Source organism: Varanus komodoensis, unplaced genomic scaffold (genome assembly GCF_004798865.1).
Source record: "Varanus komodoensis strain SLA01 unplaced genomic scaffold, ASM479886v1 scaffold6_2, whole genome shotgun sequence".
Taxonomy (NCBI): domain Eukaryota; kingdom Metazoa; phylum Chordata; class Lepidosauria; order Squamata; family Varanidae; genus Varanus; species Varanus komodoensis.
This window is the reverse complement of record NW_025336346.1, coordinates 16,444,745-16,467,904: the sequence shown is the minus strand read 5'-3', so window position 1 is coordinate 16,467,904 and position 23,160 is coordinate 16,444,745. Positions and strand designations below refer to the sequence as shown.

At 39.8% G+C, this 23,160-nt stretch overlaps 1 protein-coding gene across 2 annotated transcripts in view; it reads left to right on the top strand.

The window, feature by feature from the left end:
- IL17RD (interleukin 17 receptor D) overlaps positions 1 to 20,828 on the top strand; it is a 61,993-nt gene extending 41,165 nt beyond the window's left edge. Inside the window, exons 2-13 of one of the 2 annotated variants that reach the window (XM_044451403.1) lie at positions 919 to 976; positions 5,467 to 5,592; positions 8,009 to 8,127; positions 8,890 to 9,010; positions 10,408 to 10,452; positions 10,550 to 10,701; positions 11,882 to 11,947; positions 12,610 to 12,664; positions 13,266 to 13,376; positions 14,222 to 14,406; positions 18,837 to 19,776; positions 20,713 to 20,828. In XM_044451403.1, the coding sequence (XP_044307338.1) occupies positions 919 to 976; positions 5,467 to 5,592; positions 8,009 to 8,127; positions 8,890 to 9,010; positions 10,408 to 10,452; positions 10,550 to 10,701; positions 11,882 to 11,947; positions 12,610 to 12,664; positions 13,266 to 13,376; positions 14,222 to 14,406; positions 18,837 to 19,776; positions 20,713 to 20,828 (2,094 nt within the window). Of the gene's footprint in view, positions 1 to 918; positions 977 to 5,466; positions 5,593 to 8,008; positions 8,132 to 8,889; positions 9,011 to 10,407; positions 10,453 to 10,549; positions 10,702 to 11,881; positions 11,948 to 12,609; positions 12,665 to 13,265; positions 13,377 to 14,221; positions 14,407 to 18,836; positions 19,777 to 20,712 lie in introns of those variants that run through there. The other variant, XM_044451404.1, reaches the window with a different exon arrangement.
- Positions 20,829 to 23,160: the final 2,332 nt, after the last annotated feature.

Below are 23,160 nucleotides of genomic sequence, written 5' to 3'. Positions count from 1 at the left end.
AGCTGAGATATCAGTATGCAGGTTAAATGTGGTAGAGTTAGTCTATATTATTGTTCAGTTCCAAGCTCCCTTGGGAAAATGGGTGGCAAATGTATCCATCTGTATATTAACTCTGTTTGGTGATCTGATGCGAGGCAGGGGGACTTTTCCTCTGTTGCTGGCAAACCCGGTGGCCCAAGCGCAGAAAAGGTGCTGACATAGGGACCAAGGCAACAAGGAGACCCGATGCAAAAGCACCTGGGATATGCATTGGGACTGGCAGGGGGAATAGGGTGGGCAAGCCGCACAAGCAAAATCGTAGGGTATCTTGTAGGTTGTTCAGAGAATAACCAACCCATGGCTTGCTGGCAGGGTGCCTTAGTGTGGTATATTTTGCTTCTCTTCCCAGTGTCCCTAATACATCAGAAAATGTTGGAACCTATTCTAGTAAAAATTTCATTAATCAGATTGCTTCAAGGAAGGGGTACCATTTCTTGCACAAAATCTAGATCTAAATAAAGACATTCCAAAGCACCTCTAGACTGAGCAATCTGCATTTGCTTTACTGGATTGCAAGCTGCTGTAAAGTTTTGCATTCTTTTCTGAAAAAGAAACCATTGCATAGAAATATTTCTCCACATTATCAGTGTTTCAGACTCTGTTCATGCAACTATGCACATCAATTAACAACCTGAATGTATGAAACAGCTGCCACAGAGGTATATCTTTCATATTCTCTTTTAATGTTTGCTCCTGATTTTCATTCTGAATCAGAAACTACAGTCACAATATTGCTTTAAAGAGAATATTTTTCATTGGAGGCAGTTCAAATATTCAGCTAAAATTAATCAAAAATGGTGTAACTAAATGCATTAATGCATTATCTGGGCCACAGAAAATAGTTTGCATCACATTGTCTGTTCATTTGTCTCTTTGCAGGGTTTGTCACCAATGGGAAAGAACACTGGACTGCTTAATATCACCTTTAAGTATGACAGTAAGTTCTCCTTTCTCTTGGTCAGACTGCTTTGTCTAGGCAATGACCTTATTCATTTTATTCATCAACATATTTAATTACCTGAAAATACAGTGTATTAAATGATGCTTTAAAAAGAGACAAGCAGCTATAAACAGAGGATTGATGAATGGGTTGCTTTTAGTTATCTAGTTAGTTAGTTAGTTGTCTATTTAGATTTTTCCCCAGCCTCCAGGCTAAGATCAGAATGGACCTAGTTTGCACAATTAAATAACCCATGGTTTGTTAACCTGAGATAGTTTTGGGTCCTGTAAGTTTACCAGCTGCCAAGCACTTGCTTGCTTCCAGTGCATTAAACAGCCCAGGAATGTCCCACCTTTGTGTTACTCTCTGTGGCATGTGAATCTGGAACTCTGGGTTGTTAAAGGAGAAACAACCCAAAGTAGAACATAGGGGTTGTTCTTGGATTTCAGTCCACAGCATTCAGAACTCACTGTACACCTTTTCCTTTGAGTAAGCAGTGAGATGTACCATTTATTTCATTCTCATTGTACCCTGGTAGGGGCAAACTTTCTGTTTTCCATAATGATGGTGGTGGTGAGATGCTTGCTGACTGATTTTGTATTTTCAGAATGATACGAAGTGACTGAAGTACATTTTAGATGCATTTTCAGTAGCCTAACTAGATTATTTAAAAAATCAGCTCAGGATTTGTAGTGGCCACAGATTCAAACTTCAGTCTCTACTTGAGCTTCTTGTCTTTCACTGAAGTAGAATGAAATATATAAAAGTCGGTTCTTAAATCACTTTTTAAATCACTTCATTTATGTTCACTGGATAGCAGCTTTTCTTAATGTCTTACCTTGGCTTTTAGGTCACAATCCTATGGCTGCTAGACAGCATTTGAGGTACCATAGGATGTTTCAGAAGTTGAACCTTCGAAAGGTAGACCTGTGGCTTGGCTTCCCTCCCCCTCATAGCCAGCATGGAAAGAACCATGCGGGGTCAGGAATCCAACCTCGAAGGAGGGGAAAAGGGAGTGTTTTGGTGGGTAGGGAGGGGAGGAGACTGGACAAGCCAGCACATTAGCTATCTGGAGACCCCTGTTGCTCTTTCCTTCCTCCTCTGAAGCACTGCAGCTGTATGGGCGACCCCCCACCCCCATGTCTTGCAACAAATGCAGAGCAGGAGGATGGGATGTCGATGTCAAAGGTTGCTTTCACTGCTTTTTCTGCCCTGAGTGGGATGATCTCATGCCTCAGTTTGGGGGTTTACAATAATTATGGTCACAGCCCTAATTTCTTTCATGGGCCTGGCTCTATACATATAAATCGTTACAGTTTTTATCTAAGGCTTTGATTAGTGACTAGCAAATCTGGATCCAGTTCACTAAGGCTAACCAGTTAGAAATGAATATTTGAAGTGTTAATTTTGGCTGGTTTGCTTTACCTGCTAGGAATGTGATCTGCCCACTGTTTAAAATCCTGCCATTAATGATTTATGGAGCTATCCTAATCCCAGATCTACTCACTTTTAGGATTGAGTTGACAAACCCCTGTGCCCGAGGAGAGGAATTTGCTAGTAGCAGGGAAGGCATTTGTCCTAGAAGCAGAAAGCTCTTTGTGTATAAATCTACTGTCAGTAGCAGGTCATGAAATGTGCCCCTCCGTTCCACTGTGAGTCTGCAGGATAAACCCCTCTGTCAATGCCAGCCTCAAGAAACAGCAGTAGAGGACACCTTAAAAGGTCCTCCTACAACGTGTTGTTTATTTGTTTTGGTTCCTGATAGTGGTAATTCACACCATTCCACCTGTCTAGTTGAGAGAGAGCCACTGGGTTTTGGGTCTCTCTTTTTCTTAATTCTGTGACTATGGATGTGGGGTCCCTGTTGCTCCTTTTCATAGAAAGTGCTACTTTAATTCAGGTTGGCAGGTATGCATAGATGTTGAAAGTTTTACAGGAAAACAGCAGTTTTTAAAACCAATCTTCTGGCCCTAAGCACAAAAGATGGCTTGGTTTGAAATCTGCATCTTTGGGAAAGAAAGCACAAGTTGGTCTCATTAAAAACCAGCATGGTTTTAAAAAGAGAATATAACATAATGTTACATCTACTAATGCTTAGCATCATGTTTTAATTTGTTCTTTGTCAAGTTGTAATATTAACCACCTACTTAGATGATATACCTGTAAATGGAATTCATGTCTCAGATACATTAAACATTTGGCCCGAATGATGGATTGGTATCAATACATGAAATCCCATGTCTGGATGTCTGTTTATGCCACAAGACTTTTCTTTCCTCCCTGCTGAGTCTGTCCAATAACTGCTCTAGCGGAGGCTGCAAAAAGGAATCTGGTCCCCAGTATCTGCTTTATAAGGGCAGTGATTACCTAATTTCCACTTTCAGAAGATACTAGGCAGTGGCACTAGCAACTCAGCTTGAAATGCATGTTCCATTGCCTGGTTAGCACCCATGTTGTGCAGGAAGTAGGGAATCTATGCTTGATATACAGGGCTTCATTTATGACTAAATGTTTTTGATAATTTGTTCAGTGTTAAAATAATTTTTCCAATTGCTTATTCACTGAAAGAAAGGTATTTAACCTAGATATTCATAGGTTTTGGCAAATGGTCATTTAGGAGAATAAACCTTCTAGAAACATGGATCCAGAGTACAAACCTAGTATTAATTGGATCCAGATGTTGCAGGAAGTTCTTGCTCCAAAATTCCTATTAAAAGACAAATTACTGTTATAGTAATAGGAAGTTCTTTCTGTCATTCATTTGAATTGCTGCAGCAGAATTCCACTTAACAGGACCAAATCTGTTCTTAGTTGTTTGCTCTATTTCAAAAGCCAAAAAATAAACTGCATATTTCTCTAAGGCACACTTAATTCCCTGTAGCTTTCAGAGGTACTTGATTTGAATCTCTCCCCCTCCTCCCTCCCCTATGACTATTAATCAGTTTTCTTCTTACAAAAAAACAAAAAGTTTACATGGACATTATGAAGATACCAAAAGTACCATTTTCATTTAGCAAAGGACTGCGCAAACAAGAGATGCTAAGACCAGTACTTGTTTGTTTATTATTTATTTAAAGCTTTTATATACCATTCATTTAGTAAAGGAGCTCTGAGTACTTAAGGATTCTTTCAATAAACAGGTAATGACAGGTTTTGCTAATATAATTATTTGCAAGATTTACAGGCTGATCTACATCTAATAAAATATCTAAGTGGCGAAGAATATATAGAGGACTTGGCATTTTGCTCATCATCAAAATAAAGAATTAAATCCTTTAAAATGAGAATATGCCAATAAAACTGTGCCTGGTTAGCCAAGGAAGGTTTCTACAAATGTAAGTATCTTCAGCAGGGACCAAAACCAGAGCAGTGCTGGTGCATTCCTGACATCAACTGGCACAGAAGTCTGTAGAGAAGGAGCCAATGCACTTAAAGGTCTACTCTGCATGAGTCCAGCCAGGGCGCTGGTCCATGTGGAACCACCAGGAGTGCTTCATTTGATGACCTTAGTGACCTGGCAGGGTGGTGAAGCACCCTCTCAAATACTCTGATCCCAAGTATTTTGGGGCTTTATACATGAGGAGCAGAACCTTAAACTTGATCAGGCAGCTGATGCAGTTGCCTCACTAGATGGGTTGCATGCCGAAAAGAAGCAGCTCTTGACAACAGTCATAGAAGGGGCCAGAGCGCCACTGGGACCAACCCTCCGCTCAGTGCTGGAGTCCCAGTTAAAGCATCCCTTTCAGATGGCTGTCCGGTTGCATTTTGAATGCCTCTAGTGTGGGAGAGCTCACAACCTCTCTAAGGAATTGTTTCCTTTGTTGTACTCCTCCCACAGTCAGGAAATTTTTCCTGATATCCATCCAGAATCTGAATTCCTGAAACTTGAGCATGTCTTTCTGTGTCCTTCACTCCGGGATGATTGAGAAGACATCCTGTCCTACCTCTTTGTAACAACAAGTACTTGCAGAGTGCCATCACATCTCCCTGCAGCCTTCTCTTCTCAAGGCTTAACATGCCCACTTCTTTCAATCTCTCCTCCTAGGGCTTTGTTTGCAGTCCCTGGATCATCCTTGCTGCCTTCCTGTGAACCCCTTTCAGCTTGCCTGCATCTTTCTTAGACTGCTGTGCCCAGAACTGGACACAGGACTCCTAATGCGTTCCACATTAGTCACAGCTTGTAGACTAACCTTCCGAGCAGCTGCCTTACTGTGGTATTACGCTCAGGGCAGTTGGTTTGAGGGGCTTTCCCAACCTGGCCTCCTCTATTTGGCTGGGGATGATGGCAGCTGTACTCCAATATGTCTGAGAGCTCCAGGCTGGGGATGGTGGCTTAGAGAATGGAACTGAATTATCTGAACTAGAGACCTGATTGACACAAGGTATATTTACTGTGAGTGAACAATGGTACAACTGGTTGGTTTGGAGGTCTCTTTAGGTAAGCACTGACTTTAACAGTACTAAATTAGGCTATTTTCCTTTTCCAGACTGCACTCCTTATTTGAACTCAGTGGGAAAACATGTGATTGGTGACGTACAGAACATCACCATTAGCCAGTATGCATGCTCTGATCAAGTTGCAGTGACAATACTGTGGACAGCAAATCCAACTGGTAAGCAGGGGGAAATTAATTATAATCACATGCCTAATTAGTAATGGTCAGTTGACAGTTTCTGCTTATGCCCACCCCAGCTAGAGGAATGTGGTCACCAGCTGCAATGCTGCTTAGAATTTAGTTCTTAAATTTCCTGAAATTAAACATTCTAAAACTGAGGCTGAAAACTTGGTCCAACTCCAACTAAAAGTCTTAAACCGAGAAAATGACCAGGAAAAGAATTAGATAGTGCACTTAGGCCAAGATAAGCAGTCCAGTGTAATGGATAGTTGTTCGTAACATTTCAATACACCTCAAATTTTTAAAAGTAGCTGCTGCTGCAGCAGCATCATTATTCGTCACCTTCCTCATCTGAATACAGTTCAGCTAGAGGTGTGTTTGATGGATTGCAGGGTGCTTAACTCAATCCCATTCAAATGAATGGGGTTTAAATGGCACAACTTAATGGGGCTTGCCTCTATGGTAAATTGGATGTACCTCTTGTGACACTTATATCTGATTAATGTGTTTGAGATGTGCACTAGAATTAGAATTCCTAGAGTAAAGGAAGAATTCCTAGAATAACAAAAGGCTTATAAACATGATTTAATGCAGAGTTATATCCTAAATATGGAACTTTAGCTCTCCATACACTATTATTAATGTGGATGGTAGTGGGAGTTTAAAATCACATGGGTTGTATTGTGACTTATTAGGCTTTTCAAAAGGCTGTGGTAATAGCCTATTTTCAAAGCTGATAATAGAAATGAACTTGGCTAAAGAACTATGCATTTTGTGGAAACTGAATAATGTATGAATTTTTGCTAATTTAATTATATTAATTATATTAAAAAGCAGCTAAATTTGAATAGGAAATAATGACCAGTTACTAAAAAGGAATGTGGAAGTTATATCCAGTGCCTTCAAGAGTACAGACAGAGTTACCAAAGTGTTAATCTGCAGCTTCAGGTTTGGCTGCATCCAGTCAGGTGGGATGCAAAGCTTGGTGTTTTCTCTTGTAATGATCAGAGGTTAATCCTTTTGAAAGCATCAAGAGGATCTCAGGTAACAGGGAGTCCGTTAACTCTTCTCTTTCAAGGGCTGTATGTTCACACAAACACTGCTTTCATTCCTCAAAATATTAAGAACACAGTGGGTGGCTCATTTGCCTTTCCTGTTGCAAGATTGTTGAGGTCCGAGAAATAAGATACTTATGCAAACATACACACTCGGAATACTGAATTCAGGCACGACAAATACACAGAGTTAAGCTGTGGCAATCAATTTTGGTTTAAGTACTTCTGGAATATAGGAGGCTTCCCCATTCTTTCTAATTGCATGCAGTTACCGGATGCTAGGCTTAGACTCTTTCAGTTCGGCCTTTTATTCTGGCTGTATTTTCTTTTAACAACTGGTATCCTTACCCTAAACACCAGAGAGTGCCAAATTAGCCATACATCTGTCATTCATTCGTTGCATTTCTGTACTGCCCAATAGCCACAGCACTCTCTGGGTGGTTTGCAAAAATTGAAACCCCCAAAGCAAGATGATAAAATCACTCTGTAACATCTTTAATATGCTAAAATATAAAACAATTTCAAATGGCTAAAAGAGTCCCTGGTGACCAGCTGTACTGAGTTCCTCCTCTTAAAAACCTCTTTCAAAGATCCAGCGTTGTTGCCATTTTATAACAGCTCTGTAGCCATTTATATAAGATTTGTATGTGCTTGGAACCCCCTCTGAAGCCCAAGGAAAGAAAACTTAAGTGGCAAGTGGCTGGAATTTGGCAACATTGGGTAGTATCCAGTATTAGTCCTACATGTAGTACACCCTCTGAAATTAATGAGACTTAAATTTATTATGGATAAGTTAAGGCTCATTCATTCAATGGGTTTACACTATGTACGGCCAAAATAGTTTACTATCTTGCAGGTGCTGTCTGAGAAGAGACTATATTGTAAATCTATTTCTGAGTAAATTCTGCAATAAAAAGTATGTTCAGTCTGATGAGATACTTAAAAAGGGATAAAACATGATTGTGGCACCAAGCATTTTAACATCACAAAGCCCATTCAAGCATTCAACTCAAGGGTGTGAGAACCATGGTAGTGCATCAGTTTTCTATGATACTCCATTAATAGTAGCAAACTAGAGGTCACCTGAAAGGAGACAGCTTATGAGTCCTATTTGTCACTAGCATAGCATACATTATATCATGCTAGCATATCTTGCTGCAAGCACAACACTAAGTGTGACTGATTTATCCAGTGATCCTATCTTTGCAAATCCATCAGGCTGACAAACACTACTGGTATTGTGCTGGATATAATTTACTTGAGCTCTTGGACCAAACAGAATGCTACCCAATGTCTTTAAATATAATCAGCCTAAAGATAAATATGACTCATATTTTCATGTAAATATACATATGCAGGTATTGAATTTGTGAAGGGATTTCGAGTGATACTTGAAGAATTAAAATCAGAAGGGAGACAGTGTCAACAGTTGATTTTAAAGGACCCAAAGCAGCTAAATTCAAGTTATAAGTGGACTGTAAGTAGTGTGTTTTGGAGAAATATTCTGCCGCTTTTTTCAAATTCCTGTATCAGTTGTTGAATCTTGCAAGCCAAAAATGCCATAACCATTCTTTTACAGTAAGCCTGACTGAAGTTGCTCCCAGTGGGGTGCTACCAGTTTTTCCCTAAAGGTTTGACTTTGCATCAGTGTAAAGTGTTTGGCCCGCAACATGTGCATGGTTAATGTGGGGCCAGGACATGTGTGGGCAAGCATGCCATGTCACCTAGTGCACCCACACCTCTGGCCATGTCCATATAGGGGCTTGTAAATGTTGAGGTCAAATGTGTTTACCTTACTCCAATGACTGGGAATCCTGCCATCCTTTTGCTATGCTGGAATAGGCCCTAAGAAAACCAGGGGGGAAGTGAGTTACTACTTTGGTGGGAGAGGGTTCTTCCTTGGAAACAAATCAAGAGACTTCTAGTTTCATCAGCAGATCTCTACTTTTATGAAGAAGTAATTCTTGAATACTTGTGTTTGGGAGCAACCCACAACTCCAAACTCTTTCCAATTTTAGTTGAATCTGGCTGAAATATTAGCCCTTCCCTTTAAGGTAGTATATAATTGAGCCATTGCAAAAGATAAGGATGTAGTTCCCCATTTCACCCCAGTGTAATTCAATCACTGAAAAAGGGAATTATGGACTTGGATTAGGAAAACATATCTCCCTGCATAGAAATGACCATATAGGAAGTGTTAAAATACGTTACTGACTGGGTTAAATTTCACCCCTTGCAGGGAGTGGAGTCGCAGCCTTTTCTAAATCTGAAATTTGAAACTGATTACTTTGTAAAGATTGTTCCTTTCCCATCCATTAAGAATGAAAGTAACTACCATCCCTTCTTCTTCAGAACTCGGCGTAAGTTCAACTGCAATTACTGTTTTTCGCTTTTATAGATGTCTGTGGCTTGAGTCTTACTAAAGCAGGTAGCGACTGAGGCTGCATGCTTCCAGCTCTATTTGTAATCCATGCCTTACGGGAAATGGATTTAGAAGGATGGGGGTGCGCATCACAACCCACAGTACAGGAATTATTTGGAAAGTGTTGTTAGATTCAGCTGACACCAATGGTATATTTTGTATGTGATTTCTCACAGAGATTGCTGTGGAAGTTAAAAGACCATTGGAGGGCTCGTTCATACAATGTATTAGCATGTGAGGTTGTTCCTGTGGCCCCACAACCAGAGTATGTGTTCAACCAGAGGAATTTGTTGAAACATGGGTTGTTGTTGACTTGTGAACTCTGGGCTATTTGTGATTAACAAATCTGGTTTGTTAGTCTGGCTGGGTTCACACAACTGTCTACAATTCAACACGAAGCCACAATTCAGTGAGAAGCCATATTCTTGGTTGCTGTTTCATTTGAACCAGATCTGTATGTGTCTTGCCACTGAGGAGTGGGAATGAATTTTAGGCTCCTTTTCCTCTGTAATCCCAATCTTGAGTGAAAATTGGGCCATACTCTTATAAATGGCTGTGCAAATAGGGCACTGTGCATCAACCTGCCCACCCCCACACTCACTCTTTTTTATGCGACTGGATGGTGTGAGCAGCTCATGTTTGTGTAGGAATGTATGTTGTAAGCTCACATGTGTGGTTTGGGCGTGGTAGAAGAGGACATCGCCCTCTGCTCTCATATCCCACATGTTGTATGCTGTTGGGATGACAGAACTATCCCATGACAATTGCAGTCACCTGGTCCCATCCTTTGTAGTCTCTCTTTATGGTGTTCAGCAGTTTGATGCTACAATGTTAACCTGTTGCTAGAGAGCGTGAAGTGCTGCCTTCTTTTTCTGTTTGCCATAGTGAGGTCAGTTAGCTTATTAGTCTATGGAGGCTCTTGCTCCTTGTATGGTGTGTAGCTATGTCATGGGTAAGTGCTATCATTTTGTACGTTCTGAGTGTTAGAATCAAGCTTTCTGGGATAGGTGGGATTCCCCAGGACCCTCTTGTGTAGCTTCAACATTGAAAGCTATGCAAGGCTGAAGAAAGATCAGCTGCATGCAAACTTCTATGGAAGACAGGTATATATCCCTTCATTCTGAAATCAGACCTTTTTATGTAATAAGGCAGCATTCCTCAACTGGACACCTTTCAGATATCTTGGACTATGGTTCCCATCATCCAGAGCACTGGCTGTGCTGGCTGGAAATGATGAACAGTGTAGTCAAAGAAATCTGGGTTGTGGGGAAGGCCAAAGTATGCTATGTAAGGCTAGAGATTTTAACTCTTCTTTCTTTGCATTTTTTTCCCTAGCTTGTGAATTGCTGCTACAGCCAGAAAACTTAGCCTGCAAACCTTGTAAGTGAAAATGCCTGTACCAGAGTACAAAAAGCCCAACACCTGCATGCTCTTTAAACAGTAATTAACCAATGTCTAAATATTTCTTCCTTGATAGTTTGGAAGCCAAGGAATCTGAATGTTACCCAGCAAGGCTTTAATATGCACGTGTCTTTTGACCATGCACCACATAACTTTGGATTCAGATATTATTATCTGCACTACAAACTGAAAAGCGAAGGACACTTCAAGCAGAAGACTTGCAAACAGGTGCTGAGCATGATTTACACAGATGTATACATTAACAGCTGAATGGACCTCCTTTGTAGCAGATTTAGGGTGCAATCCTATATCAGAGCTGTATGTGCTGAGGAGCAGTAGGATCTGGTCAAAGTTCTGCTATGCCAGCAGGTAGGCCAGCACCACAAAGAGCTGCCAGAAGAAGAGACTTTGACTGAAACTGTTCACCAGCAAAGACATGCTGCTGGAAAAGCTGAAACGGGACACAGTTGTAGGCAAGACATGGGTGGAACAGGGAAGGAGCACATTTATGCCAGATCCTAAACCCCTTCAATTTTTGGCTGGCCCTCCAATCTGGTGTCAGCATTCTACACCAAGATCATACCTGGCTCTGCAAATTTCCCTTCTGTTGGCTTCAGCAAGCTTGGCAGTGTTTCGAGGGACATAGTAGGACTTTAAGTGACTTTAATAGGATTTTCAAGAGAGATCTAAGCAAGATCATAACTTTCCAATTGAAATGGGATCTTCTGTTAATTGAATTGCTCTGATCCTTATATCTGCATATACTGTTAAAGTGGCGTATTTACACTGTAGTGTTAAAGAATTTGAAAGCACACACCCTGGCCATACTACTTTATTAGATGCATAATATGTTTTGTAGATCAAGTGGCAATTTTAATTCTTGTAAATTGCTACTGTGTTATTAATGTGGGGACTTGTGAACAATAAAAAATAAATCTGGGTTAAGATAGGGTTGACGTTGTGCAGCTTTCGGTGGAATGCTGTAGGCTATAAGACAGTGTACAGTTGGAATTTCCAATAATTAAATGCTCACTGCTTTCAATCACGTACATCCATTTTTGGAATTTGCTTTCCTGGGCTGTCTGAAACAGTTGGCTCCAATCTGGCAGAGCCAATCTGTGAGTGTAACAAAGCTTTCATTTTGGCTGCAGGAAGGAAAAGAGCCTTGTCCACTGATGTTCACACTGGCTTTGGATTATAGGATCTGAACCCTTAACTTGTTATGATTAGTGTAAAATTTTCATTAAACCAAGCATGGTGATGCTTTTAGGTATACTAATCTTTATCATTCCACATGAATTTCAGTTGCTTGAAAAGTGCCACAAATGCCCAAGCTTGGATCTGTTTAATGTATTTTCTGCTAATATACAAAAGTGATTTTCTTAATTTTGTTTTCATTTCTTCCTAGGAGAAAAATGCAGATGTCACAAGCTGTATTCTTCAAAATGTCTCACCAGGAGATTATATAATTGAGGTAATGCCATTATTTGTAGTTTCCTAAGTTGGGACAGACAGAAATGACTGACCTTGTAAAATTAAAGCAGCTGTCATTTTGCATCTCTGTTGAAGTTGGGAGTACATTTGGATGATGCTGTATGTTTGCATGACTGCTATGGTGAGAATGTTTACTAACATCCCTTTATAAAAATAGGGTTGCGGTGGTAGTGGTGGAGACAGATACTGAAATCAAATGTCTTGGGAACTCCAGATCTGAAAGCAGAGTTTTAAACTTTTAGTCTTCATTAACATGGTTGTCTGAAATGATGACTGAACCCTTTTCAGTTTGAGATCTCAATTAATTTACAAGATGGACAGACCATTACAACTAATTTATGGAACAGCATGTTAGAAGTATGATACATTCTTAGAACATTTCCTGGTTTTGCTCACATTTATAGTTTTAGGTTGGTTTTATTAAAGTTGATCTTTTTTTTTTCCTTTTAAAAATGTGTGCATTTAAACTGTAGCTCCAAATTTACTTACCTCTTTGAAATCTTCCTTGATCTCAAGCAGCCAGAACTCGGTTGGTACATGAGTGAACCAGTCCACATTTTCCACTAGGTCTTTCATTTCTTTCTTGAAGCCTGAGTGCCTAATACTGATCTTCCTCGTTCTTGTTTTATTTTGTTCTTAAAGCTGGTTGATGATACCAACACCACAAGGAAAACAATACATTATGTACTCAAGCCAGGTATGATTTTTTGTTCTCCTTAAGAAAAACATATAAGCATGCCCACTCTATGTGCAATTGCTTTTAAAATTTTCCCCAAAAGGCTATTTAAAAAATAATGTTATTGACTAGTTCCATACTCATCTTTTGCTCTGAAACTTCTTTAGTCAGGGGAGAAGAGGGTGAATGGCCAGAATTGGTCTGTTCACACCTTCCTCTTCTTGTCACGGTTCTTGTATTATATAGGGAGGAATCCAGTAATAGTTTCAGCGTATGAACAGCAATCCTAATGGGTGCTGTATCCTTGGATTGGAGTATCTTTGTGTAATGTTTATATTAATTGTGCTAATATTATCATTAATCTATTATATGCTTATAATGTTTGTTCTTCTAAGAAGCCAGTTTAATAGAAATGGGATAATGTCTGTTTGTGCTTCAGATACATACGGTATGGTAGAATAAAGGAAAACAGTTGATGCAGGACAATGCTATTTCACGGAGCAATATGACAAACAGCCATCCAATTAAGAAGTGCCAGCAATGAGAACAAGAAGATGAGATTGTCAAAGAGTTTCAGTATGAGAAGAACTAATTTGGTATTTTCTGTTTTTTCTTTCCCAAGTGCACTCCCCATGGGCAGGGCCTATCAGAGCAATAGCCATTACTGTTCCCTTGGTTGTCATCTCAGCATTTGCAACACTTTTTACAGTGATGTGTCGCAAAAAGCAACAAGGTATGCATTTTTTCCTAAAGGATGATTTTTAAAGAGGGGAATGTGCACAGCAGGGATTGGGTTTATCCATAAGGGACTGGATTTATTCAGACGCTGGATTCAGCTGTCAGAGTTCCTTCTGTTGGTCTGTTCTGCTGGTGGAATCTTCAGGTTCTGCTCAGCAAACTTTTCTGGGATGGTGAGACAGCCATTCTGCAAAGTAGCAATGGCACCGCTGTGGTCAGCTCCTGGTGGGCCCCACAGTCCAATCCAGTAGTTGGCTTTCTCTCCAAGCTAAAAGCTGCTGCAAAATTAAAACATCCTAGCAGCACCAGTGGTTGTATGGCCACTTCAGCAATGGTTGAAATTCTTCTCGGCTCGGGTGCTGAAAGAAGGTAGGGTTCTTTCAACATGGTGGTGCTCTTCTCCTCAGGATTTTTTGTGCTTTGGCCCTTAGATTGTGCTCAGTAATTATTGGGCTCTGTTGCTTAGCATGCCTGTAGCATTATTTTAATGCTTAGGAAAGGGCTTTTCATTGCACTATATTGGGCCGTTGTTCTTGTGGTCAGGCATATTGCTAACATCAATGATTTGTACCACTGTATTGGTTCTAATGGTAGGGCCAGCTCAATTCTTTCTCCTATTAGACATCCATATTTCTAATGAGCAGCAATAGCTATCTTTGTTAAATGCCTGAAGAGATTTTGGTTCTATAATATTTGAAGTTGGAAGGAAAACCAGAATGGGTTTGTAATTAACTAACCACTAAATCTACAAACCAAAGCAAAAAACCTAATCAAACCTGCAAGACTTGTATGTGTGTGGATAGTAAATAGTTCACTTTCAATTTTTCTGTTTCAATTTAGAAAATATCTATTCCCATTTAGATGAAGAGAGTTCAGAATCATCAAACTACTCTGCTGTTCTTCATGTTGAAAGGCAACGGCCTCGGCCCAAAGTATTCATCTGCTATTCCAATAAAGATTGTCAGAAACACATTAATGTCATTCAGTGCTTTGCCTATTTCCTTCAGGACTTCTGTGGCTGCGAGGTAAACCTTTTGTACTGGTTGGCACTGCTTGGTGCTTGCTTGTGCATGCCTGTACAGAAACCTGCAGATTGCAGGCGTAGTTCATCATGGCTGGTTCTAGAAATGGTCATAGAAAAATGCTATCTTCACAAGAGAACTGGCAGAACACACACATCAAAACATGACATCTATTTAGTTTTGTATACATCCCTAAAAGCTTAATACTGTCTCCTGAAATAGTGTTGATACTGACCTTCTCTCCCTCTAAATTTGATAATATGTTTTTTATGTAGCTCGAGTTGCCAAAGACAAAATGAGGAAAGACTTTTAGCCTGCAGGATTTATTTAGTGTTTTCATTGTGCAGGCTAATCCTGTCTCTGTGAGGTTTTAAATTAATTGGTATTTTTATGTATTTGAATATTTGTTTTTGTATTTATTTGCATGGAGAGATTCATATAGCAAGTCTGACCTCTAGTGGTTAAATATGGTAGAAATCATTGTTCTGCCTTGTACGGTTTTTGTTACTTTTTGGAGAGGGGTTTGCAATATTTACACACACTCACAAAAGGATGGAGCTTCGGTTATGGCAAGCTCCACAGAGACATCCTTGACACAGTGAATGGGCAAGATGTGCGCCACAAAATGCCTAGTGTGTGCCTCATGACTTCTGAGGACTTTAGGGTCGGGCTAGTACAGTTTGGGCAACCCAGATTTCTTCTGCTTTCTGCCTGGTGGGCTCATAATGGTGCTTGGGGCAAAAGCCAGTTTTGCAATTTATAACTTGTGTGAAAGAGGCAGCAGTTGGCCCCACGACAACCCCTGAACTTCATATCTCAACTACATTGTGGTTGGTCCATTAGATGGGCCAGTGCCCTTTTAATTCTCTCAAGTTCTGTATGGTTAATGACTTGACCACACAGTCTAAAATGGTATACCTGCTTTATGTTGGCTTAGATATGACAAAGGCAGAGGAGGAAACGGGCAGACGGGTGGGTGCTGACCCTCTGAGTCATGAAATAAGTACTTTGCTTGGGATATGATGAACCAGAGGTGTGCAGTTACCTCTGACCTGCCTACTGGAATTTTCAATTCCTTTTGTGTTTGGGAATCTGGGATCTAGCTTAAGAGTTGCTGAAGGTTCAAATTTGTAATACCTATACTAAAGTTTTTTGTTTCATTAAATCCATATACTGGTTATTGGTCACTCTATAGAATAAAATGTAGTTACCGTAATTTGTCCCCTTGCTGATTTTGGGCACAAGATTTTTTTAAAGTAATCAGTGGTTTTGGGATTTGTTTTTCATGGATATATAAGAAAACATCAACTGAGAATGAGTGATGGATACTACCTTATTCAAAGGGTATCTTATGACTTAATCGGTTTCCTAGTAGAACCCTAACTCTGTTAGGATCTTCTTTGTTCCTTGGTTTGAGTGTCACATTCCAGAAAAAAATGTTTTTTACATATTCAGAAGTACTACAGAAACACAAGTATATAAAACAAACATATAAAACTAATCCCATGCCCTCCTCTTTATTCCATGTGACTATGTTTAACTCCAAAAAAGTTAAGTTCATATGTTGGATTTTGGATAGTTGTGATTATTGAGCAATGTTGCCTATTCTTGTGCACATTATCCTTCTTTACATTGTTGTGAACTGCCTTTGGCTATTGGACGGTATGGAAATGATACAAACAAACTTTTCTTAACAAATTTTGTATACCATTGTGAGAGCCTGTCTAATCAAACAGTATAGCAATACCTTAAATAAATAATATATAAATTGTTCCAGAGAAAGCCATCAGTTTTCTGCTGCTTGTTTCCTTACTGTACTGCCTTTCCTAATGTACTGAATAAATATATGCCATGATACCTCAAAATCAAGTTTCTTTGATCACTTTTCCATGAGGGTCACATTCTGTAGCCTCTCCAACCAAGTTTCTAGTGTCAAAATAACTATTTCTGACGCTGTATTTGAACTTGCCAGGCTGCAGTCATAAAGAGGATTAGTAGATCTCTGTTAGCAGGTCCTTTAAATAATCAACAAGTAACATCATAGCTGAGTGGGTGACTTTGGGCTAGTTGCAGATTCTCAGCTTAAGTTACTTCATAGCTTTGCTGTTCTGAGGATAAAAACCTTGCAAGCTACCTTGGGTTCCTTGTAAGAAAAGTGCATTAATTAAATGTAACAACAACAACAACATCCATGTTTTGCAGTGCCAATTTGGGATCACTGGGCAGTTGTGACCTGTAATGACAGGTGCTTCATTCATAATTAATTTCCCAAGAGACTGGACTTTATTGCAACACCATCCCATATAGAAATAGGATTCTCCAACTGAGTGGACTAGAATGAAGATTTACTATGTAACATTTTATTTTATTTTATTTTATTTATTTATTTATTTTATTAAAACATTTTTATGCCGCCCCATTCGCCGAAGCCTCGGGGCGGCTTACAACAATAAATAAAACCAATAAGTTAAAATATACATATAAAATAATCATAATAATTTAAAACACACATAATAAAATAAGCCGCCCTGGCCAGATAAAATTCAGTGGTATTAACATTTAAAATGTTGCTTAAATAAAAAGGTCTTCGCCTGGCGCCGAAAAAACAAATAACGACGGCGCCAGGCAGACCTCTCTGGGGAGCGCATTCCATAACTTAGGCGCCACCGCTGAGAAAGCCCTCCTCCGAGTAGCCACCCTCCTAATTTCTCTCACGGAGGGCTCCTGGAGAAGGGCCTCTCCCGCCGATCTCAAAGGGCGGTCGGGCATATACGGACGTAAGCGCTCGTTCAGGTAACCAGGCCCCAAGCCGTTTAGGGCTTTATAGGTCATTACCAACACCTTGAATTGGGCCCGGACTTCAATGGGGAGCCAGTGAAGCTGACGGAGAACTGGAGTCATGTGAACATTTTATAGGCATATAGTGCCATCTCTCTGTGTTACACTGTTTTCTTGTATTTTTATTTATTTAGGAGGCTTCTATGCTGCCCCATTCACCGAAGCCTCGGGGTGGCTCACAATAATAATAATAATTTTTGCTGATATTAATATGAATGGCCATTTTCCCCATAGTTTTTGCCAGTCTGACATTTCTGTTACAGTTCAGGTCTGCTTCCCATACTCTGAGAGTTCAGGTCAGTAGTCACTGAGTCACATGGAATCTTATGCTTGACAGTAGTTTCTTGGAGAGCTATGTCATATTTAAAATTAACTGTTCTGTGGAATTTAGGGATGAGCTAAGACCTATCCCTAAAGCAAAATAGATCACTTGATGCCTAGTCAGTCAGCTTTACTTTCTCCTAATTTCTGTTTGAGCTCTGATCCTGTAAGGCAGCGGTCCTCAAACTTTTTAAACAAGGGACCAGTTCACTGTCCTTCAGACTGTTGGGGGCCAGACTATAGTTTGAAAAAAATATGAATGAATTCCTATGCACACTGCACATTAAACATTCATTAAAATTAAAATAAATTACAAAGTACTTAAAATTAATTAAAAATTAAACATTAAAAAAATAAAAATGTTTGCTTCGATTGCTTGGGCTGCAGCAGAAGCCCAAGATGAGGTGAGAAAGAACGGCCATTCCCCTCTCCCCCCCCACAGCACGACCACCATCGCACCCGTCTTCCCTGCATGAGCGTGACCGTGATCGCGGCCATCTCCCCACTGAGCATGCCTGTGCTGGCTCAGGGCTTTTGGGCTCGCTCGGGGATCATTTTCTCTGAATGAGTCCAAAAGTTCTGAAGTGGGCTGGATAAATCAGCATGGGTCAGATCCGGCCCGTGGGCCATAGTATGAGGACCCATGCTGTAAGGGGTATCACGTCTTTATAGAGATCTGTAAGCATGTAGGGCCTCTTCTGTTTCCAGACCTTAAATTATTCCCTAGTTCTGCTGTAAAATGAGCGTGGTGGCAAAAAACAAGGAAAAGCGGGATGGCTGGTGCAGATAGTCCTGATCTGTAGATATGCTATGGCAAAGGGACTCAGAATATTTTTAAGAACAGTTGGTTGATGTGTTAGATATGGTAGTGCTGCTACATGATATTTAATGAAAGTGCCTAGTTTTAGTGGAGCCATGTGCATTGTGAGTAATGCATTACATATGTAATCGCATCATGGTACTTTGCTAAATTAGATATTCCAAGCCCCTGCAGATGCGTTGGTTTATAAAGAACGTTCTTGAAGCTTGCTCTTTAATGTGTACTTTCTATCATTAATATCTATGCCGATTCTCCTTCATATTCCATAATTTCTTTAAGAATCTTTAAAGGTGTTTTATGCTCATAAAAGCACTTAGTGATTGGAAAGCATTTACTACAGAGCTACAGAGAAGGATGCATTTTCTCTCTGTGGTTCCATAAATGTACATGTTCATTAACATATGTTAATTGAATGTCAGTCTGTTATTCAAGGACTGTAATCTACTTTTTCTAGGTTTCTTTAGATTTATGGGAAGATCTGAGGATTTGCAAAGAAGGGCAAAAAGAGTGGCTTCATCGAAAAATCAATGAATCCCAATATATCATCATTGTGTGTTCCAAAGGAATGAAATACTTTGTGGAGAAAAAGAACTGGAAGCACAAGGGATCTAGAGAAAAGGATGCTGGGAAAGGAGAACTTTTTCTGTATGCCATTGGTACAATAGCAGAGAAGTTGCGTCATGCAAAGCAGGATTCACATGATCTCTGCAAGTTCATTGCCGTCTACTTCGATTACTCCTGTGAGAATGACATTCCTGGTGTTCTGGATTTAACGAGAAAGTATAAGCTCATGGATAACCTGCCTCAGCTTTACTCTCATCTACAGTCCAGAGATAGTGGCCTTCATGATTCAGAATTGTATCCTGTACACATTAGCAAAAGAAATTATTTCAGGAGCAAATCAGGACGGTCCCTTTATGTAGCCATTTGTAACATGCACCAGTACATTGACCAGGAGCCTGACTGGTTTGAAAAACAGTTTGTGCCTTTTTGCCCAGCTCCTTTGCATTACCAAGAGCCTGTGATGGAGAAATTTGACTCTGGTTTGGTGCTAAATGACTTAGTCAACAAACAAGTAGCTGACGGGGATTTCTATCTGGCAGCAGATGCAAATGTTATTCCACCTTTAAATCCAGACTCTCATTGTGTGCTACAGCATGTGAATCTCGGAGAGGAGAGAGACTCTCAGGATGTTCAGAATGGTAGTTCCATTCTTCAACCATTACTACATGTTGTCAAAGCTGCCAATCTCCCAGATATGCCCCGAGATTCCGGAATTTATGATTCTTCAGTTCCTTCATCTGAATTGTCATTACCTTTAATGGAAGGGCTCTTAGCAGACCAAACTGAAACCTCTTCCATTACGGGGAGTGTTTCCTCTTCATCAGGACTGGGTAAGTTGGAATGGCGAAGAGATGCAGCGCACCTGCAGCTGACGTAACTTTTCCCATCCTGGCCTCCAGATGTGTTGGGCTTCAGCTAGCATAATTCCCTCTCAGCATTAGCCGTATAGACCAATTCATGGCTACATATTTCCCTGTTAAAAACAAATACAGAGATTTGCCAGAGAGTTTTTAAAAAACAAGCCTTTCTTCTGACAGCTATCGAAAGAAGTACTGGCAAACATGAAGAGCTTGCTTCATATTCTTCACTTTCCTGAGTAACTTACTCATAGAAAAGTGAGGAAAAGATGAAGACACTGGGAACTCTGGAGGGAACTCTAAAAACCCTGAAGATCTCAGTGCAAAGGAGGATCTCCCCTTTTGCAAGCAAAGACTCCTTCCAGCTTTCCTTTTCTTTGGCAGCTTCTTATTTGACAGCTGTCAAGTGAAGGCAAAGTAACAAAAATAACCTATTTGCAGGCTCTTCTTGTCAATATCCATGGTTGGTGCCTGTTGCAGTTTGACCAATGTGCAAATTCATAGGCTTGGACCTTGCACAAAGTGTCTGCCTCTGTCTGATTTTGGCAAATGTCCCTTCTCTATAGCCCCCAGATCTATTGCACACTGTTCAAAATGGTCTCTTAACCCTATGGAAAGACCTTTCAGGTGCAAATGGTTCTAGAGGGGAGGATGGGTGCAGGAAATTTTTGTGAGCATCACTTTGCTTTTGTTTTCAGGGTCCCTGTCCCCCCTTTTTTGTTTTGTTCTGTTCTGATCTACATAGATCATATGCATTGTTTGCAGGGGTTGCTCTTTTCTCTTTACATTTCTGGAAGAAATAATAACAGTAACAATAACGACAATAATAATGGTGTTACATTTTGCTATATTTTGACATCAAGTTGAAGAACTCAAGTAACAGGGTATTTCAAACACCATTTCTCCTAGGAGAAGAAGAGCCTCCTTTGCTCGCTGCCACCAAATCCCTAGTGCCTGGAGTATGTAAAGCAGAACTTCATTGTCCCATCCACAAGGAAGAACTGCAGGCAATAGCACCTTTATAACACATTTGAAGATTGTTACGCATTGCCACTTTATCAACAGCCTCTCTGTATGTTTTAATCTCTGTGTCATTGCAGCCACTTGACTTACTTGAAGTAAAACACACTTTCCTGGTGGATTATCTTTTTTGCTTCCCAGGGGAGTTCATGGCCAGTATATTTTTATACATAACTTTAAAAAAAGTATATTCTGCTTTGATGATATAACACACAAGTTAAAACAACTGAAATTCTTTTTACAGACAAAGTCATATTGAGAAACTTTGAGATGTACCTGCTTGCTTATTGAAATATGTTTTTAATGAAAATACAAAATGGCTGGGTTTGGCTGTAGCACTATACTAAGCTAAGCTCCTGAGCATGTATGCTGTTCCCCTTACCTTCCAGTCGAAGAGAAGGAGAACTTTGGAAGCTTTTACTGAACTGTAATTTCTTGTTTTGACTACAGTTGGGACCATAACCATGGCTAGTATTTAAGCAAGCCAGCCTCATAAACCATGATTTGAAATGGTTTGTTTTGCAACTGACCATAATTAGTTCAAAACTAGGATTTTCAATGGGAAGCTGTGATTAGCTGAAAGCAAAACTAAAGCTTCTGAGCTGAAAGCAAAACTAAAGCTTCTGAGCTCTGCAGAAGGAGAAGGAAGGGATGGTGCTGTGAAGCCCAAGAGCGCCTTCATATAGTTCTAAGCATAGTTTAGCATGTTTAAGCACAGCCAATGAGCAGCCAGCAGTGTCTGACTCTGCTGTTCGGTGCATTATATAGCATTGTTTCTGATTTTAAAGTGGTAGTGTTTTTGATGATGTAATAAATATGCAGCAGGATTTGTGGATGGGAGAACAGCATTCACAGTGCTAAAATGCCAAAGACCAGACCCATGAAAGAACAGATTTAGGGGAGAAAGCTCACTTCTTTTTCTTTTGGTTACTCTTTGACCATGTTTGTCTGGCCTACTGTGTTCTGGCAGAAAGTTTAAGCATGGCATGTTTGTCTTATGTTAACCTGTGGACATATTTATGTTAATATGAATTCTGCCATTTCCATCTGAAAATTATTTAAATTAAAACTCAGTCATATTTACTAGTTCTCTTCCAATTTTCCTTTTGGAATTACAGTCGGCCCTCTACATTTGCAGGGGTTGGGGTGCAAGACCCTTATGAAAGTGGAAAAACCACAAATCTCTCCAGCACTCCCAAACCTTAACTCTTAATATTGTTGACCTCTCTGTCTCTGTCTGTTTCTCTCAGACCTTGGTCTGATCCAGCAGGGCTCCTTTTCATTTATTACATTCTTATGTTCTTATTCTCTGCCCTCCCCTTCACCCATCAGTCCCTCCTCTTTGCACCAAGAAGGGATTTCCTTCTCTGGATGGGCGGGACAAGAGGGCATGTTTTGGAGGCCATCCTTTCTCCCCTTCCACTTCCCCTCTCTCTATGGTGATGACAATTTTCTCCAGTATGCCGCAAAACTAAAAAAAAAATAAATCCATTAATTTATTAATGGCAAACTCGTGAACAATCAAATATGCGAAAGTTAAACCCTGTGAAATTCGAGGTTCACCTGTAATTCCTTGTTGCTTTAGAATCCCTGTATATGTTCTTGGAAGAATCCATAGAAACTAAATTACTATAGTCTATAGTACTATACTATAGTAAAAGCTTCAGCTTTGAGAGTTGATAGTATAAGTAATTGTTATAAAATTGAAAGTTTGTTTATATGGCTCATAGAAGTGTCCTTAATATGATAGAAACAATCTCAAAATATCCCAATAGCATTATGAACAATATGGTCTTCATTTTGCACTGGTATCATACATTCCTTACATATATTGTTGTTTACTCATATACATTACATTAATTTCCCCAGTATCTTTAATAATGTTTAAAGATGCATATGTATTAAGAATAAATAGAACAAAAAGTGTTTACACACAACAAACAATATGAGTAAATAAGTCAGGAATATGAAAAACTTTGGGCTTATGTAGATTCAATATGCAAAGTCTTTGGAGTAATAATGCAAAGGTATTGAGAGGCAACTCTTGCAAATAGGACTAAATGCCTTTTCAGAACTGTCTTAGGTTTGGTTTTGCTTAAGCCGAGCCACTGTTTCATAGCAATATCTACACCAGTTTTGATAATCATCTCTGTAAAGGTTATTCCAGAGGCAATGCAAACTTCCTTGCATAGTTTTAAACTGAGATGGAATTTTGCTGAAGGAATGTCTCCACATGTGATAACCACAATAAGTATGTTTAAACTTTGCACTGCCTCTTGCCTGCCCCTTACTGTATGTGTGCTAACCACTTGAAAATGTCGTCTGCATATCCTGTTT